General features: G+C 40.1%; 1 protein-coding gene and 1 pseudogene across 3 annotated transcripts; one reads left to right on the forward strand and one right to left on the reverse strand.

The window, feature by feature from the left end:
• Window positions 1-603: 603 nt before the first annotated feature.
• On the forward strand, window positions 604-18,435 carry slc35f1 (solute carrier family 35 member F1). 3 transcript variants are annotated; one of them, XM_085432974.1, is made up of 9 exons: window positions 604-1,021; window positions 2,822-2,997; window positions 5,863-5,990; window positions 7,732-7,891; window positions 8,134-8,290; window positions 9,426-9,478; window positions 11,128-11,282; window positions 16,786-16,842; window positions 17,167-17,222. In XM_085432974.1, exons 1-8 carry the CDS (start codon window positions 933-935, stop codon window positions 16,798-16,800), a joined length of 933 nt encoding a protein of 310 aa, XP_085289100.1. In that variant the 5' UTR covers window positions 604-932; the 3' UTR covers window positions 16,801-16,842; window positions 17,167-17,222. The 3 variants fall into 3 exon arrangements, with proteins under 3 accessions (XP_085289100.1, XP_085289099.1, XP_085289098.1); XM_085432973.1 differs by having other exon boundaries at window positions 16,786-17,234; XM_085432972.1 differs by lacking the exon at window positions 16,786-16,842 and having other exon boundaries at window positions 623-1,021; window positions 17,167-18,435.
• LOC146692787 (uncharacterized) lies at window positions 15,288-16,765 on the reverse strand (annotated as a pseudogene).
• Window positions 18,436-19,460: the final 1,025 nt, after the last annotated feature.

The following is a 19,460-nucleotide window of genomic DNA, read 5'->3' on the forward strand; positions in this document are numbered from 1 at the left end:
CGGCTCTACACTGTCCGTACATACATGTGCGGGGATCGGTAGTCGCTGAGGTCTATCCTGAGAACAGAACACGAGCAGCATGTAATGGCTGCCGCTAACAACTCACACACCCCCTAGGAGACTCCCATAGCTACTACAATAGTAGGGCAACCCCCCCTAGTGGTGCTATAACCCAAAAGGGTTGTTACAATAAGTAAGTAATTCGTTACTGTTACGTCTCCAAGAAAGTAATCCCATTACTTTAAAAAAGTAATCAGATTATGCATTACTGTCCCATCTCTGCTCATAATACACTGAAACCCTTAGTAACTCTCTAGGGTTACATTCAATATAGAAACAGCTTTAGTGAAGGTTACAAATGATCTTGTGGACTCATCTCTGCCTGTCATGCTAGACCTCTGTGCAGTGATCGAAAGTTGATCACATTTTATTACAGCGATTAGCGCCAGCTGTAGGCATTAAAAGGCACCGGGCTATACTTGTTTGAATCATTTAATAGATCTAATATGATCACGGAGATGGAGAGTCCTCTTCACACATTATGGAATTCCACAGGGTCCCATGTCAGGACCAATTCAGTTTACATTATACACGCTTCCCTTATTAGAAGGCATATTTTCATTACTATGCAGATAAAGAGCTCTGTCTGTCCACAAAGACGGATGACACACACCAATAACTTTTTAATAAATCTTAAAAGATTTATGCAGTTAGAGGTCAGCTCCTGGATGATCTCTAATTTTCTACTTCTAAATTCAGAAGTAGAAACAGCGTCGTTGCTTTTGTATCACCTGCGAAGTGCATTGCAACCTGTGCACTGCTGCCCGCGGGACGGAGACCAGTAGCTCCGCAGCTTCTCTGCCGACGCCCCTCCTTCTCCTCCGGTACTCCTCCGAGCACAATGCGCTGATATCCGCACGCTCGGTAAAAGAATGATTTCTTTTGTGTCGACAGTACAGGGTGTTCCCAGAGATACGGGCACCGCAAGCCTTTACCAGCGGATCAGAAAGGTCTTGACGAGGTAAGATGATCGTGATGGCGCTGAACAATTTCCATTCACTCTGCGCTCCAAACACAGGCTCTCCATCACACCCGTCAGATTCTGCTGCATACTGAGCAACAGATGTCATCGTAGCATCGTGCAAAGAGCTGTGTGTGTGGAGGGTAAAGCATTCGAGAAGGAGCGTTAATACATTTATAATACATTTCGTTTTATGTTGGTGTCCAGGGCTAGACAAGTTGTGTTGGGTCGGTGTCTGCTGCCGTGCTGCGTTTATCTTTCCGCTAAATTGCTGCTGTCCAGTCCCCGTGTCTGCTAAAGCCTCCGTCACCTCTACTCATTGGCCTCACTCACTGCATCCTTCAAACTCCCTTTGTATTTGCCTACTACATGCCTACCAATACCAATATGTAGGACTGCTCGCTTCCATTTTCGAAACATCTCCAAAATTATAAATATCCCTGTTCACAGTGACGCTGAAAAACTAGTAGATGGATTTATTATTTTTAGGCATGATTACTGTAATTCGTTATTATTAGAATGTCCTAAAAAACTCCCTGGAAAGCCTTCAGTTAATCCAAAATGCTGCAGCGAGAGTACTGACAGGGACTAGAAAGAGAAAGCATATTTCTCCTATATTGGTGTCGTCTATTAGCTTAAACTAGCTCGAATTTATGTGCAACACATCAACGTTTCAGCTGTGAAAACAACGTGACAAAGTGAAAGAGTCACTTGTAGTAACCTACAGAAAGGCTTAAGTTGATCCTTCTTTTGCAAGATGCGGAAAGTAATCGAATGGGTTCAATAGGTTCTTCCTTTTCTCATGTCCCACATCTCCACCAAGTTTAATCAACATCCTCTTGGTAATTATTGCACAAATAGTTATTTCTGTCTTGGTGGAGGAGGACCATTTCAGTTTTACATAGCTTTATGGTAAGTTCAATTCTAATTCTATTCTATTCTACTTCTAATTTTTAGCTGCCTTCCTTGTACTGTTTTGATTCATTCTCTGTCATTCCAACAGTGGACAACCTTATCAGACACAAACAGTAAGATATCAAGTGATGATCATTTTTGGTTTCCATGGCCGAGCAGCTACATTTAAGCATTACATCACTAAGTACAATATAAAGCATTGGATGCAGTGGTTGGTGTAAACTGGGTATTATGGTCTGGGGTTGTTTTTACAAGCTCCAGTGAAAGGAATTCTTGTTTGTTTCAAACAAACTATTTTATCTGTTTTTGTCTATTTGTTTCTACCTCCCCACCTGTTGTATTTTTTTTATTGTTTTGGTGTCTTGCCTGTCTTGCCTTAGACATCATTGTACTATTCCACATATAATGTAATGTCTGAAATAAAACAAAAACAAACAAACAAACAAACAAACAAACAAACAAACAGATAAAAGATTCACATGAACAAGAGGAGCCTATAGAGATTCTGTATAGCTGTTGTTGCAAAGGCAAAATGTGTTCGGCACCACCGTGCACTCAGATCACAATACTGACTGCAGGACAGGTTTTCTTTTTAAAAAAAGTTCACATACTTGTGAAGGCGGACAAGCGTATACTTTTGACAAAATATTGTGGGTCACTGTGTGCTTCTTGGTACATTCAAGTACTCCTGGTGGCCAAAAACGGTTATTGCATTAGTAAGTATGATTTCAGGTATTTAATTTTATAAGTCATCTCTTATGACAGAGAATGATGTAACAAGCAGAGAACGTTAGAGTATATTATTGCCTTATGATTATAATAATCCTTGCCATTCATGCTCAGTCATAAAACTGACTTTTTGTCCGTGTGTGCTGTCCTCCACAGGGACCTGCTGGTGACCTTGGCCCTGGGTCAGGTCCTGTCCTTGTTAATTTGCGCTTTAGGTCTGACAAGCAAATACCTGGCGAATGACTTTCACGCTAACACTCCAGTGTTTCAGAGCTTCCTCAACTACATCCTGCTGTTTCTGGTGTACACTACCACGTTGGCAGTCAAGCAAGGTAAAGCCACAAGCTAAGATGTGTGAGTGCATAAATCAATATCAATATTCTATCTAGCTATCTAATTATAATAAGAATGATAATAATGAAGATGAGGCAACTGTCTATGTCAATGAATACCAGGGTCTATACAGTCTTTTTTGTGTTGACTTTTAATTCATGTTCAGTTTGAGTACCATCAGGCCTGTTTTATGTTTTGTTTTTATGTTAATATTGTCACAGCCTGCGGAGACAGACTGTGTGGAGTGTGTGAGGAGGACCCAGGTGGAGACACAGATGAGGAACCAAAACTAAACTTGAACAAAAAGCAAGCCTTTATTTTGGGGCTGAAACTCACAAACATAAGACAAGGCAAAATGAGAGAAAACCGAAATTTACACTGGGCAAATTTTAACTATGACTTTAAACTATGATTCTCACTATGATTTTTAACAAGATAACTATGAAAACTGTGAGATGATGTGGGTAGCACAGACACAAGACACTGAAGTCAAGAAGACAGAGGGCTTAAATACACAAACGAGGAGATCAATGGAAGTGGAGACACATGAGGAAACAGCTGACTAGAATGAACCTAATGACACCATGGAACACAAGACCCCTTCAAAATACAACAGGAACTATAAATAGGACGCAGACGTGACATGAGCTTGACAACATGAACCACGCAGACATGAGACATGACAGACAGACACACTAACCAATATGGGAGACTTAAACACAGGGGTGGGACATAAGGGGAACGTGATAAGCCATGAACTTACACTGTAACCTAGGCATGACAGAATTTAACCAGATAAGCTGAAATGAAACTAGATTCGCAAATAAATACCAAAATGAAGAGCAGGGATCCAAGCACAGAACCTTGAGGCACATCTTGGTTAACTGGAGTAGACGTGTAACAGACTGGGTGGCTGTAGCTCAGGCGGTAGAGCAGGTCATCTGCTAATTGGTTGTTCAAACCCTCCAGTCTGAATCCTAAATATCCTTGGGCAAGATACTAACCCCAAGTTGCACTCCGATGCATCCACTGGAGTATGAATGTGTGCCAATGTTAGTTAGAAAGCACTTGTATAAAGTGCTTTCTAACTAACTGTCTGTGCAGTCAGCAAATATGCACTTTCATATTTGCTGACTGCAGGTTTCTCCAACTGTATATAGAGTAGAAAAGTGCTTTATGTCCATTTACTGTTCACAAACTATTGCGTGTTGGAGAGATAGGACTGAAAGCAAGAGAGTAAAGCACCGGTTAGTTAGATGAGAAACCGGTGTTGAAGGCTAGAGAAAGGTCCAGGAGGATGAGGATGCTGAGTTAGAGGTTAGTGGTCAGAGTCCACTCCAATAAGAGTGGACATTAGTTATTTTGATGAGAGCCACTCATTTAGCTTGGGAGTCACTTCACCGAGCGCTTCGATTACCACTGGGATCACTGTTACCTTCACCCTCCACATCTTCTTGAGCTCTTCGCTGAGCCCTTGTTACTTCTCAAGCTTCTCATGTTCCTTCATGCCTTCCTTCTGTATTGCTACATCTATCACTAAGGCCGTCTTCTTCTGCTTGTCCAACACTATGTCGGGTTGGTTAGCCACCACCATTTTGTCCGTCTGTATCTGGAAGCCCCTCGGTCATTCTCCACCACCCTTGGGGGAGTTTGCCATTTTGACCTCGGAACTTCCAGGCCATATTCGGCACAGATGTTTCTGTATACTATGCCGGCCACTTGGTTATGGTGTTCCATGTATGCCCTGTCTGCTAGCATCTTGCACCCTGCTGTTATGTGCTGGATTGTCTCGGGGACATCTTTACACAGTCTGCGCCTCGGGTCTTGCCTGGTGTGATAGACCCCAGCCTCTATGGATCTTGTGCTCAGAGCTTCTGACTACCTTCCCCTCTTTTTGTTATCATCTGACTACACTTCTCCAGTCTGAACTACATTCCGATGTCATTGCTGTATATCCTGGTGGTGTGGATCAGTGAATCGATGTCTTGTTCACTCTTGGCATACAGCTTAATGTCATCCATGTAGAGGAGGTGACTGACAACTGCTCCATTCCATAGTCGGTATCCATAGCCAGTGTTGTTAATGAACTCACTGAGGGGGTTCAGGCCTATGCAGAACAGCAGTGGGGACAGAGCATCTTCTTGGTACATCCTGCACTTGATGGCGACTTGTGCTATGACTTTGAAGTTGGCCTCTAGTGTTGTCTGCCACGTCCCCATTGAGTCCCTGATGAAGACTCTTAGGGTCCTGTTGATCTTTCACATTGATGTGAAAGACTCACTGTCACTTGTTGCAAACTTCTGTGTTGCAAGATCCTAACTTTATTTGATAATGACAAAGTTGTGGAAATGACTTTCATATTTGATCTTATGGTATAAACTACTTGCACAATTTTCACGAAATATAAACAGAAAATAATATTTTTGGCTGACTGACTAAATAGGACATTTGTAACTTTGTGTGTGTGTGTGTGTGTGTGTGTGTACACAATGTTTACATATATTTGTGGGGACCAAAAATTTGAATATTACTAAACTTGTGGGGACCAGTAGCCCTTATGGGGACAAAATGCCTGTCCCCAAGAGTTTGAAGTCTTTTTGACACTCAAAATGTGGTTTTAGTATCAGGGTTACAATACGTTTATGGTTAGGTTTAGGCTAAGCAGTTAGGGTTATCCTTCATTTGTGATGGTTAGGGTAAGATGCTAGGGAAAGCATTAGATGTCCCCACTAAGATATGAAAACACGATTTTGTGTGTGAGTGTGTGTGTGCACATGTGCTGTAATGGAGTGAATTCTTGTCCCTATGTTTGGAATACTGTTGTGAGATTCTTTCCTTTTGTCCCTTTCTATGTTTCTCACCAGGGGAAGGGAACTTGCTGGCCATTCTAATGCAGCGCTGGTGGAAATACATGATTCTGGGTGTCATAGACATTGAGGCCAACTATTTGGTCCTTAGGGCTTACCAGTACACTACACTGTCCAGTGTACAGGTTGGTATGTGTGAGTGCTTCTGTGCGTGTTTGCAGACATTACATCAAAGCCAGCTGTCCTCATAGTACCCATAGAGTTTTTGTGAAGTCTGACAAAATAATGTTGATGTTTATGGTACAAAGCTTGTTTGAGGTTTTTTGTTTTTTTTTTAAATAAAAAAGCCCTTGAGTTCCATTATGGAAAATCAGTGAAGAATCAGGATACCTTGACTTCTGCTTCGCCAGTGTGGCATGGTGGTGCCATGCTAGGTGTTGCTGCATCAGAGCAAGCAGGTCCTTGGTTGGATATGTGGGATTTGCAGTTCAGAATTTAGTTACTCTGGCTTCCTCCCACATTTCAAAGAAATGCATGTCTTTGAATTTCAAAGACATGCATTTCTTTGAAATGTAATAAGTGAATTTAAATTAGCACAAGGTGCAAGGTATGTAAAGTGCTTAAAGTGTATAGAATAAAGTAGGGCTGGGTGATGAGAGGAAAATCTAATATCAAGATATTTTTTGGCCCTCTCATGATACACGATATATATTGCGATACTCAGGAGGGGAAAGTGGTGCTCTACCTGCACTGTGTATAGTGCGAGTGGAGCACTGCCGACTTCAGTTGAATTCAATTTTATTTATACAGCACCAAATCACAACAACAGTTGCTTCAAGGTGCTTTATATTGTAAGGTAGATCCTACAATAATGCATACAGGGAAAAACCCAACAATCATATGACCTCCTATGAGCAAGCACTTTGGCGACAGTGAGAGGGAAAAACTCCCTTTTAACAGGAAGACACCTCCAGCAGAACCAGGCTCAGGGAGGGGCGGCCATCTGCCGAGACTGGTTCTGGAGAGGGAAAGAAGACAAGAAAAATCATATGCTGCGGAAGAGAGCCAGAGATAATAAAAGTATGATTCAATGATGGGTGATGTGAAGGAGATGTGAAGGAGAGTCCGTAGTTGGATACAGGAGGAACAATGCGGCTTTCATCCTGGTCGTGGAACACTGGACAAGCTGCTTTGTGGACTTGTGGAAGGCATTAGACTATGTCCCTGGTAGTGTCCTGTGGGAGGTGCTTCAGGAGTATGGGGTGTCATAAATGGAAACTTTAACGGCCTTTGAGCCTGTTACCAGCTTAGGTGGGTTGCCGAACTGGCGGTGAGGTGACAGTGAAGTTGGCCATAAATAGCCTCCATTGATTGTCCAGATCTAACTCTAGGTGCGCTGTCCAGTTGAGAGAATGGTAGGCCCGCCCCAAGGTGGTTACAGGAGGCAGGGATCCACACCAGCTACACCCACCTGCTCAAATGGACACTTCTCTGCTTAGGCTGCTGCTCCCACGACCCAGATCCGGATAAGCGGAAGAAGATGGATGGATGAATAATTATTCCTGCAGTCTTACTATTTATATTATATTCCTGCAGTTTGTGTGGGTCACCCACAATTTCATTGTACATCTACAATGACAATAAAGGGCTATTCTGTTCTATTCTATTTGATTATTAATCTTTGGGTCTCTTAAACATTAAATTGGTATCCTCTGACAGTGATGCGGATCTAATCTGCATTGACAGACCACTAGGAACTCTACTGAAATCACTTATTGCATTGTTTAGAATACACAGTAATGGAGCCACTAGTCAACAGTAACAAAAAGATAAGTCTGATTAGAATGAAACAACACTTCCGGTGTGAACGAAAAAGAAATCATCACCCTGTTTATTTTTTTCTCTGTGCACGATTCTTTCTCTCAGCTCTTAGACTGTTTTGTCATCCCAGTGGTATTGCTGCTGTCCTGGTTCTTTCTCCTAGTGAGATACAAGACTGTCCATTTTGTTGGGACAGGTCTATGTTTGCTTGGCATTGGCTGCATTGTAGGAGCTGACATTCTTCTTGGTGGACAGCAAGGCTTTGGCAAGTACCAAGTACACACTGTCAAGTACACATAAATACTTAAAAGATGACACTCAACAAATTTACATTTGATTGCAAGCAGCTCATCAAGGCACAGATCCACTGGTAATTTGATATGATAAAGAATGCATTATTGTGGCCCACTAAGGGTGCATGCATGTGTGGGTGCTGTGAGTTTGTTGGGGTCTCTTGGTCATTTGTGAGTGTTGATTCCTCCTCTCTTTCTTCCTGAATCTTTCCAGGAGAGCAGAAGCTGTTTGGGAATCTGCTAGTTCTGGGAGGAGCTATGCTGTACGGAATATCCAATGTATGCGAAGAGTTTATTGTAAAGAACTTGAGTCGTGTTGAATTCCTGGGCATGTTGGGACTATTTGGATCCTTCTTCAGCGGCATTCAGCTGTGAGTTTGTGTGGAGGAGAAACATGCTTCATAAATGCAAGTGGTCAAAATTTAATAAGTAACAAGCTAGGTATATTTAGCACAGTTTTGATGTAGTTTTCTTTAATTTCTAAATTTAAATTTAAATTTAATCAAATTTTAGACATATTGTACTTTTAACTGAACTATGTGTATTTTACAGCATTTGTTATTAGCCTTTAAGAGAATACATTTTACCTTTAAAAAATTAAGTATTAATGCATAATGATAACACAGGTACATTACAGGTACAAATGGTGAGAGGATGTAAGAACAACACTTTCTGAATGTAACTTATAGGTAGGCTCAGGTATTTTAGACAAATTTTCACCAGGAAATGAAATCTAAAACTTTGAGGCACATGGACTAGTTCTTATATAGAACTTCTTTTACTCCACCTGAGCACTCAAGCCAGTTTATACAACTTAACTTATTCACCCATTCACACAAGCACTTTTTTAATGTGTTTTCTAAGTAAGTGCTTTCTATCTAACATTCATACTCCAGTATATGCATTGGAGAGAGCAACTTGGGGTTAGCATCTTCCCAAGTATATATGGCATGCACAATAGAGCAGCCAGGAATCAAACCACCAAACCTTCCAGTTGGTATGCAGATTACCTGCTCTCCCTCCTGAGCTACAACCACCCCATTTATCTGCAATTTGAACCTTTACACAAAAAGCGAAACACCACTGAAAGTGTCTTGATGCATGGTCAATCATCCAGGTAAGGAAATCCCAAAAGGTTCATTCTGTTCATTTGAACATAGTGTTTTCAGTGGGAGAAACGTTTTGTCACTCATCCAAGTGACTTCTTCAGTCTCTGCTGACTGCAGGTTTCTCCAACTGTATAATGAGTACATTTGTATAATGACTGAAACTAGCACCACTGGCAAACAATGGGCCATGAGGTCAGTTTCTTGATCATTAATATGCAAATTGTTATGTTACGTCCAGATGAACAGAATCAACTTTTTTGGGACCACTGAAAGTGGTTTTGGCCATACTAAACTAGAATAAACATTCTTTGTCCACTGTGCACCAAGACCCTAAAGGAACTCTGGTTCTGTAAAAATAAGCCAGTGCTATTAAATCTCTGTGTATGCTTTGTTGCAGGGCTATCATGGAACACAAAGAGCTTCTAAGAGTATCCTGGAACTGGCAGATAGGTGACTCTGAACACACACACACACACACACACACACACACACACACACACACACACACACACACACAGTTGTGTGCGTGTGTGTGTGTGTGTGTGTTAGTTGACCCTCGGATACAGGTGGAACAATGCAGTTTTCGTCCTGGTCATGGAACACTGGACCAGCTCTTTATCCTCTTGAGGATACTCGAGGGTGCATGGGAGTTTGCCCAACCAGTCTACATGTGTTTTGTGGACTTGGAGAAGGCATTCGACCATGTACCTCGGGATGTCCTGCGGGGAGTGCTCCGGGAGTATGGGGTGTCTGGCCCATTGCTACGGGCCATTCAGTCCTTATACGACCGCTTTCGAAGAGCTTGGTCCGCATAGCCAGCAATAAGTCGGACTTGTTCCTGGTGGGTGATGGGCTCCGCCAGGGCTGCCCTTTGTCACCGATTCTGTTCACTATTTTTATGGACAGAATTTCTAGGCGTAGCCAAGTGGTGGAAGGCTTTCACTTTCTCAGGATCTCATCTCTGCTTTTTGCAGATGATGTGGCTTTTTGCAGAGATGCTGACCTACAGCATCTCTGTATTGACCTAGAGGTCAATGAAAATGCAGTTAATGCATTTACTCACACTTCCAAGCACATGGGTCCTCGTATTGAAGTATGTAATGAAGCTCATCACTTAGGAAAACATGGGAAACCATCACTCAAGGATAAAAAGTCAAAGCATTTGTTTCTCAAACTTTATCAGACTTTCTCAAGCTTTCTCACAAATAAGACTTCAAAGATTTGCACGCTCTTCAGCTCCCTTCTGTAAGTGACAGAGTCAGAGATGGAACCAGTGTGCTTTATCAAGGGATGGGCTTCTGAGAAGAAATTTTCAAGCTACATGCTTGCATTATAAGGTAGCCCTCTCTAGTGGCTGCTGCCAGTCACACAAGATGGCATTTTGATGGTAGGTACATCAGCCATAAAAGAGGAGGCAAAACACCCTGAAACCTCTCATTCTCAGATCTGCTCACATGGATCTTGGTCAAAGTGGCAGGAATCACATTCAAGTTAGTTCAATTCAACTGTATATGTGTATAGAGACTATTTACAAAAGTCCCTTAAGGCACTTCATTTTAAGATAAAGACCACATAGTATTGGAATCAGACAACCCCCTATGAGCAAGCACTTAGAGACTCTGTGAAGAAAAAACTCCCTTGTAATAGAAAGAAACCTCTAGTAGAATCAGGCTAGAATTTAAATATAGATCACATTGAGGCACCTGTTGTTGTGATTTGGTTCAATATAAATACAACTGAACTAAAATGAAAAATATTGGAGAAGTACCCTGTTCACTTACAAAAAGACACAAAATGTGTTAGGAAATCCCATAAAAGTTTTTTGCCTTGGTTTGTCTGGAGAAAAGGGCTTGTGACTATGCCTCAGTATGTAAAAAATGTTGGTACACAAATGTGTTTTTCTGCATCTCTACAGTGTAGGTTGGGAATGAAGAGTTAGCAATAACTCATAGCATGATCCATAAGATCACAATAACCACTTTTATGGTAAATGGTACATAGACTGGTTCTTATATAGAGTTTCTCTACTGTATTTGAGCACTTTATAATGAAATAAAAGTAAATCCTATTAAAAACGATACCTCTTTGTGTGTTCACAGGTCTTCTTTATGTTGGTTTCAGTGCCTTCATGTTTGGCCTTTACAGCTTCATGCCTGTTGTGATGAAGAGGACTAGTGCCACCTCAGTCAATCTGTCTCTGCTCACAGCTGACCTTTACAGTCTCTTCTGTGGCCTCTTTCTCTTTCACTACAAGGTAATCAACTGCCAGGAATCATTTATGTGATGATGTGCAGTTTAAAAGATATATATATAAGAGTAAAGCACTATTTAGTTTGACTAGACTAATTGATTTAGTTGATTAAAACTAAAATAACTGAACTGCATTGTGGTATAAATGATGTACACTGTTGTGACTTATGAAAATGCTAATGATACTTGTGGCACTTAGAAATATTTTTTTGCTCATAAAAAGTGATATAAAGTTAAGAATGGATGAGGTGAACACAAAAAGGCAAGAGCTATGCTGGCAGGCAGGTGGCACAGGTCTGATGGTGGAGGGTGAGTGGGTTTGGTGACATGGGCAGCAGGACATTCACACAGGCTCCAGAAGTAATACAAGGAAAACGGAGTTTATCTTTACTGTATTCGGTGATGCTATAATGAGAAATGTATCTTCAAAGCTGAGAACTTGAGATGTGTTGTAAAAATTTGTCAAAGCATATTTTAAAATGCCACCTAAGAGTTTAAACTGAGCAGATTTTCTGGAAACTGTTTTCTTACAACCTTAGAAAAAAAAAAAAAAAAAATTTTTATAGTAAATTTTTATCGGAAGTCTCGTAACTGACGGTCTTTATGCCACATTTATTTACGTTGTAGCTTAGTTGTAGCATATAAGAAACTATCAATAGCTTAGTTGCCATTAACCATGTCCACTAGAAGGGAAAACAGGTAATCCCAAAACTGGGAGCTGAAATGCTTAAATAATGCCTTTAGAGAGTTTATTTGTCAGATGATTGTTTTAGCACAGTATAGGGGGTAAAATAAGTATTGAACGCTTCATCTATGTTCTTAGTAAATATATTTTTAATGGTGCTATTGACATGAAATATCACTAGATGTCGGTAACAACCCATACAATCCACACATGAAAAGAAGTCAAGACATTGTATATGACCTCAAAAACGCCATCCCAACACCGAAGTTTGGAGGTGGGAACCTCATGATGTGGGGCTGTTTTTCAGCATAGAGCACTGGTATGCTTCATGTAATTGAAGAAAACATGTATTGAGACGATCATGATAAAAAGCTGCTGCCATCTACCAGGATGATGATGATAAAATGAAGGTGGATGTATAAGCAAGAGAATGATCGCAAATACACAAAGTGTGGAGCATGAAATTGTCTAAAATGTCTTGGTATGCTGAACTATTAAGAGTTCCTGGGAACTAAGGGGCTAAGCTCACTTCCTGAAAAACACCCCCACACCATATTTCAATTCAATTCAATCTTATTTATATAGCACCAAATCACAACAGCAGTTGCCTCGAGGTGCTTAATATTTTAAAGTAAAGACCCTACAATAATGTAGAGAAAATCCCAACAATCAGATGACCTCCTATGAGCAAGCACTTTGGTGGCAGTGGAAAGAAAAGCTTTTAACCTCCAGAAAGAAACTTCCACCAGAAGCAAGCTTAGGAAGGTCATCTGCTGCAACTTATAGAGGTGAGAAAGACGGGACAAAAAAATGCTGTGGAAGGGAGAAAGAGATGAATAATAATGCTTAATTAAATGCAGAGTGGTGTATAAACACATAGTGAGTGACAAGGGTTGAGAGAAGGAGAAATACTGGGCCTATGGCGCAATCACTAAGGGAGGATTCAGGGATACCTGGTCCAGCCCTAACTATAAGCTTTGTCAAAAAGGAAAGTCTTTAGCCTAATCTTAAGTTAGAGATAGTGTCTGTCTTCCAAATCCAAGCTGGGAGGTAGTTTCATAGAAGAGGGGCCTGAAAGAAGGCTCTGCCTCCCATTCTACGTTTCAATACCCTAGGAACAACAAGTAAGTTTCCAGTGTGAGAGTGATTGGGGCTGTTGGGGTGATATGGTACTATGAGGTACCTAAGGTATTTAAGATAACATGAGGTCTGATTTTGGTCAAAATCTTTTGACTTATTTGAGCTACACTGCCAGTCAATTTGTCCAGTTTGTTATTGAAAATTATCCAGTTTAATGTCTGATTGAACTCTGAAAGGAAAGCACAGTACAAATAAGTATTCTAAACTGTTGACTCGTCAAAGTAGCCACCCTTGCAGATATAACAGCTGAACACACCTGTGGCATTCTTTCTACAATACAATCAAATATTTGTCAGAAAGTTCTTCCCATATCTGTTTTTTTTTTTGTTTTTTTTTCAAGTTTTCAAGTCAAGTTGGCTTTATTGTCACTTCAACCATATACAGTTAGTACACAGTGAATCGAAACAACGTTCCTCCAGGACCAAGCTGCTACATGCAACATAAATTTACAACATAAATAAACAGAAAACACTAAACTAGCTAACTAAGAGGCCTAGTTAGCTGGCTAGCAGAGACAAGACAGACTGACCTAACATGAATTACAACATAAATTAACAAAAACTAACTATCTAACTATCTAAGGAAGACTGTTGCACAAGTTCCCATAAATGTGTGGCACTTGTAGGTTACTTTGCTTTCACTCTTTTGTCCACCTTGATGGGGTTTAAGTCTGGAGACTGTGCTGGCCATTCCATGTTTTCAAGCTTACCATCTTGTTCTTTTTTCTGTTGTGGTTTATCAGTTGTGGCTTTGGGTCTGTCAGACCTCTTCCTGTCAGAGTGTTCAGAGTGAAAGGTTGGAACAGCTGTAGGAATTAGTATGAACAGCTTTCAAGGCTTGATGAGCCTCTATTGCTGCAGAACAGCTTTAAATTGTTAACCCATTTTGTGTTCCCTGAAAAAGGCATTTTTGTATAATTCTGAAATAAACATTATCTTTCAGTTTTTGGTAACCTTACCTTTTTTAACCTCTGGCAGTTCACCACTTACCCATTCATTAGACTTGAACGACTTGAATTGTAAGAAATAACTGGAAAAATTGGGGTGTTCTGAACCTTTTGACCTGTAGTGTACCTTACTAAGTACTGATGTACTAAAGAGAGGACATCCTATGCTTTCCATTGATATGTCATGTGTTTTTTGGTGGGTACTTTTAGTTCCCCAGAGGAAGGAAAACACAAAAAAAAAATTCAATGGGAAGATTCTACTAGTTATTACTAGTTAATGTTAAAGCTCAACAGAGCTAAGTTATCTTTTTCAGAGGAGCCAGAGTATCCAGGGTCATACTGACCAAAGATGTAACATTATTAACGAGATAATCGACCACTGTGGGAGTAGAATTTAGCTAGCTGCTCTCTGTGTTGGTATATAACATTGAAGAGAACGGTGGAGGAATTCTTTCCGTACTTACCAGACTTTCAAAAAGACATCTACTCTGATATTCCCCTACTGCTGTGTAATCCATTAATCTAAATTTAAATGTTATTAGGAAATGATCAGACAAGAAAGGGTTTTCTGGAAACACTTTTAAACGTAAAGTTTCTATGCAATATATTAAAACAAGATCTAGAGTGTGATTAAAGTGGTGGTGGGTTCTTTTAAATTTTGAGAGAAGCCAATTGAGTCTAATAACAGATTAAATGCAATGTTTATGCTGTTATTTTCAGCATCTACATGGTTGTTAAAATCACCCACAATATAATTATTTTATCTGAACTGAAAACTAAATCAGTAAGGGCTAGGGTGGACAATAGATAACAAATAAAACTGTTTTTTGAGTTTTCCAGTTAGGGTGAAGAAGGCTAAGCATCAGGCTTTTAAATGAATTAAAACTCTGTCTGGGTCTTTGGTTGATTAATAAGCAGGAGTGGAATATTGCGGCTGCTGCTCCTCCTCCTCGTCTTGTGCTTTGAGGATTCTGAGCTAGTATAACTCAGGGGTGTTGATTCATTTGACCAGTTTTCTGTAACGCAGGGTACATCAATATGCTGATCAATTATTAAATTGTTTTCTAGCCTGGGCTCAGAAAGACAGACCTAATGCTTAATGATCCACATTTAACAGTTTTACTCGTTGGTGCAGTTATAGATACTAAATTGGTCTTTCTTTGTGATTTGTTTATGTTTAAGTTGTCTTTTGCTGAGTTTTGGTTTGTTTTTTGTTGGACTGGGAGCAGATACAGTCTCTAAGGGGATGGGTTTTTGGGGAGATAACGGGAGGAGAGAAGCTGCATAGAGGCTTTTAGCACTGCAACTCTGCTTCCTGGTCCCAGCTCTGGATAGTCATCTTTTGGGGGCTTTAATACATTTCTAGAAATGAGAGCTGCTCCATCCAAAGTGGGATGGATGCTGTCTTCCATGCTAAGATCAGGTTTTCCCCTGAAAGTTTCCCAATTATCTATAAAGCTCACATCATTTTTTGGACACCACTCAGACAGCCAGCAATTTAAGGAAAATATGTGACTAAACATGTCATTCCTGGTTCGACTGAGGAGGGGACGAGAGAAAACTACATCTACGTCTGACATTGTTTTGGTAAAGTTACACACTGGTTCAACATTAATTTTACTGACCTCCGATTGATGTATCTAGGTTTTAATTGCTGCCGATGTGAATTAGAATTTTACCAAATCTGTTTATCTTTAGCCAGCAATTTCAGGGTTCATTGAATGTCCCTGCTCTGGCCTTTGGAAGACATGGTGTTTGTAACGACACGTTTCTCAAAACAGAATGACCCAAACCAGAGTTTGTTCCTTGGCGGGTGTGCCACAGAGTGGGGAAAAATTTTAGATGTGAATGGTTGGTGTACTAGGGGTTTCTGTGTAGGACTACTTGGACTAAGGTGCAGGAGGGACAGTTGAAGACACTGTACTGCTAGTAAGTTGGCTAAAAGCTAAGCTAATGTAATGAATCCCTAAAGACACGGTGAATGAATACTGTAAATATAATTAGCCAGTTATTCAACAAAGAGTGTGCTTTGAATAAAGCTTTGGGACACTAGGAAATAAGTCATTTTCCAACAGTTTTTACTTAAATGGGCTACACAGATAAGCTACACCATTGTGTAACAGGAACAGGAAGTGATACTGTTCCCAACACTGGACCAACACCGAGTGAGAATGCCACCACCCTCGACCAAACCTTGGCACAGTACAGTCAGATCTTTCTCCTGGTAACCACCAACCCAAATTCATCTATCCGATTGCCAGATAGAAAAGCGAGATTCGTCACTCCAGAGAAAATGCCTTCACTCCAGAGAACAAGCCTTCCTTTCACTGCCTGCACTGAAGTCCAGTTGTCCAGCATGCTTTACACGACTGCATGCAGGTTTTGCATTGCGTTTGGTGGTGTAAGGCTGGATGCAGCTGCACAGGAATCTGTTCTTGAGCTAATCTGAAGATCACATGAAGTTTGGAGGTCTGTAGTGATTGACTGTGCAGAATTTGGTGACCTCTGCTCACTATATGCATCAGCATCTGCTGACACCACCAATTTGTGAATAAGTTACCGTCTTCCCCAGTCACTTCCAAGTTGTTATAATACCACTTACACTTGACTTTGGAATATTTAGTAGCAAGGAGATTTCAGAACTAGACTTGTCGCATAGGTAGCATCCTACCATGGCACCACACTGGAATTCACCGAGTTCCTGAGAGTGACCCATTCTCTCACAAATGTTTGTAGAAGCAGTGGCCATGAAAGCACCGTAAGTGGGACACTTGAATTTGGTGATTTGGATTGGTGAGTGAATACTTTTGGCAATATAGTGTTAATACCAGCAGCAGAGATCTCACTTTGACACTGCCTTCTTGGATAATACTGATTCCCTACATTTTCTACCATGCACTATCAAATAAAGACAAATATAATAGATTTTTATGAGACTTTAAATAAGATTTAAATAAAAGACAAGTCAGGACAACCAATCCCGATGAACTGTTATTAATCAGCATTATCCTAAAAGAAATGTGCATCTTTACATTAGTTTTAGAATAGGTTGAAAATAAAATATTGCATGTATGCATATATTGAACGTCACATGATAGCTCTGTCTCTGTGTTTCAGTTCTCGGGTCTCTATCTGTTGTCATTCTTCATTATTATCTTGGGCCTGGTTTTTTACTCCTCCTCGTCAACCTATGTGGTCCAGGACCCACGAGTCTACAAGCAATTCAGAAACAAAGACAATCAAACACCATATGAACCACCTCCACTTTGCCCTAGAGTCTTGGAGCCCACTGTCATCTACACTACCCTGAGCCCTGAGCAAGGAGACGAGTTTCCTGTTAAAGTAGCCTAAGAACTGGGACAGAGTTAAGTGCATTAGCCTGATAAACTTGTGAGTCAGGTGCAACCCCCAGGTTTCCCTTGTATACAAATGAATAGTGCTAGGCTTTGCCCAATCTGGTAAGCAGGATAGCTGGGATCACCCAGGTAAGTCATGGTATTCATTTTATGGTCTGAATGGAGAAATGTCTCCATGCTCATAAACACAAATTCATTTAGCTACATATTGTATGTACTGAGAAATGACTGACCAGAATGTAATTTAAACACATAGCAATGTGAGTTGAGTTCACGGTCATCAAAGACTGTGCATAGAGTATAGTAGCTGTATATGATGATGTAAAGAGATGGTATTGTAATTTTTATGTTATCACGTATTTCTTCTAATATTTGCAAGAGGATATTGTATGGATGTAAACTATCGTCTGCCCAATATTGCTCTTATTTCAAAGAAAGAAGTTCAATAAATTTACAAAAATAAGTGCACATTGTATATAATAAGAAGGATTCTCTGTAGGATCTGATTGTTTGCAGGCTGAAAGAAGGATAACTATATTCTAATGCCCTGTTTTCCACAGTGTAAGTATTAGTGAGGCGTGAAAGAGATTTCAAATTCAGTGTTATATTTGTCATAGGCCCTAGAATGTTGAATTCAGGATCCAGCAGATGTTTGTGAGGTACATTTTGGTTTTTCAAGAGATGCATTCAGAGGAGTCATGTATCATCTGGACTGCTGTTACAGCTGTATGCTGTTTTGAAAAATACAGGTCATTGTTCAAAATGTTTTTGTTGGTTGCTTTGAAAAAAAAATGTACAGTACATACAGTGAGATCAACCTTAACTGAGTTTTATTTATCGGACACGGTTTTTATGTATAAATAATTGTATGCAATTGGAACATAAAAAACGAAGGTTGACAAAACATAACTTAATTGCGTGCAACCAATGTACATTTTTTTTATGTTAATCCCACAGGTAATTTTTTTCAGTGTACTCTAGTGGTGTACATGACAGATGATTCATTTCAAATAATAAAATATAAAAGATGTCCATTTGTTGGTGTTCATAATTCTATTTTTCACATCCCAAATTTCCTAAAAATAATTAGAAAACCATTTCTGAAATGCACTTACTCAGTAGAAACAATAATACAGACATAATACTGCTGAATACTGACTGACATTTTTAACAATATGTTGCGTTACTACTGAGTCACTCATATTAAATGAAACCCATTGTGGAGGAGGGTGTTTCTTCTTCACTCACTATGTGTTAATAGACCTCTCTGCATTGAATCATACCTGTTATTAATCTCTGGCTCTCTTCCACAGCATGTCTTTTATCCTGTCTTCCTTGTCTCACCCCAGATGGCCCCGCCCCTCCCTGAGCCTGGTTCTGCTGGAGGTTTCTTCCTGTTAAAAGGGAGTTTTTCCTTCCTACTGTCGCCAAAGTGCTTGCTCATAGGGGGCCATATGACTGTTCGGTTTTCCTCTGTATGTATTATCGTGGGGGTACCTTACAGTATAAAGCACCTTGAGACGACTGTTGTTGTGACTTGGTGCTGTAAAAAAAATTGAATTGAACTGAAGTAAATACAAATAGCAATTTAAACGATGACTTATTTGTTGAGGAATAAAAATATCCAATCCTACTGGTCCTGTGTGAAAAATAGTTGTAAGTTGTTAAGCTAAAGATTAATCATAGAAAAATAATTTAGGTTTAAACCGAATGAGAAAATGTAACATGTGAAATAAAGTGTCCAAGCATGCCAGGAACATGCTTGAATGTAGTTATGTGGAAGTATAAAAGTGCTGAGCAGAGAAGGCAAACTGTTATTCCTTGTTTCAAGCTGGTGAGCAGACGGGTGACTGATCTGTGGGATCTGCAGTAGAAATAGTTGAAACGAGGAGCGGCAGGGGAATAGCCAAATCCCAACCACTGCACGTATCTACTCTTTGCCCCCATTATTGTCAGAAACCCATCAGAGACAGGTTATATTTTTACGCCTTAGTTTAGCTTGTGTTCATTGCTTATTTTATTTGACCTCTGAATGTACTCGAGTATTTATATATT

The sequence above is a fragment of the Copadichromis virginalis genome, linkage group LG15 (assembly GCF_057382275.1).
Source record: "Copadichromis virginalis isolate Kocher_CV1m ecotype Utaka linkage group LG15, C_Virginalis_male_GT1.1, whole genome shotgun sequence".
NCBI lineage: Eukaryota > Metazoa > Chordata > Actinopteri > Cichliformes > Cichlidae > Copadichromis > Copadichromis virginalis.

Coding starts and splice junctions, on each gene's coding strand:
- slc35f1 (XM_085432972.1), top strand. CDS start 933: ATGATTTCTTTTGTGTCGACAGTACAGGGTGTTCCCAGAGATACGGGC. Junction 8,291..9,425: donor TTCTTCAGCGGCATTCAGCT/GTGAGTTTGTGT, acceptor GCTTTGTTGCAG/GGCTATCATGGAACACAAAG. Junction 11,283..17,166: donor TCTTTCTCTTTCACTACAAG/GTAATCAACTGC, acceptor TCTGTGTTTCAG/TTCTCGGGTCTCTATCTGTT.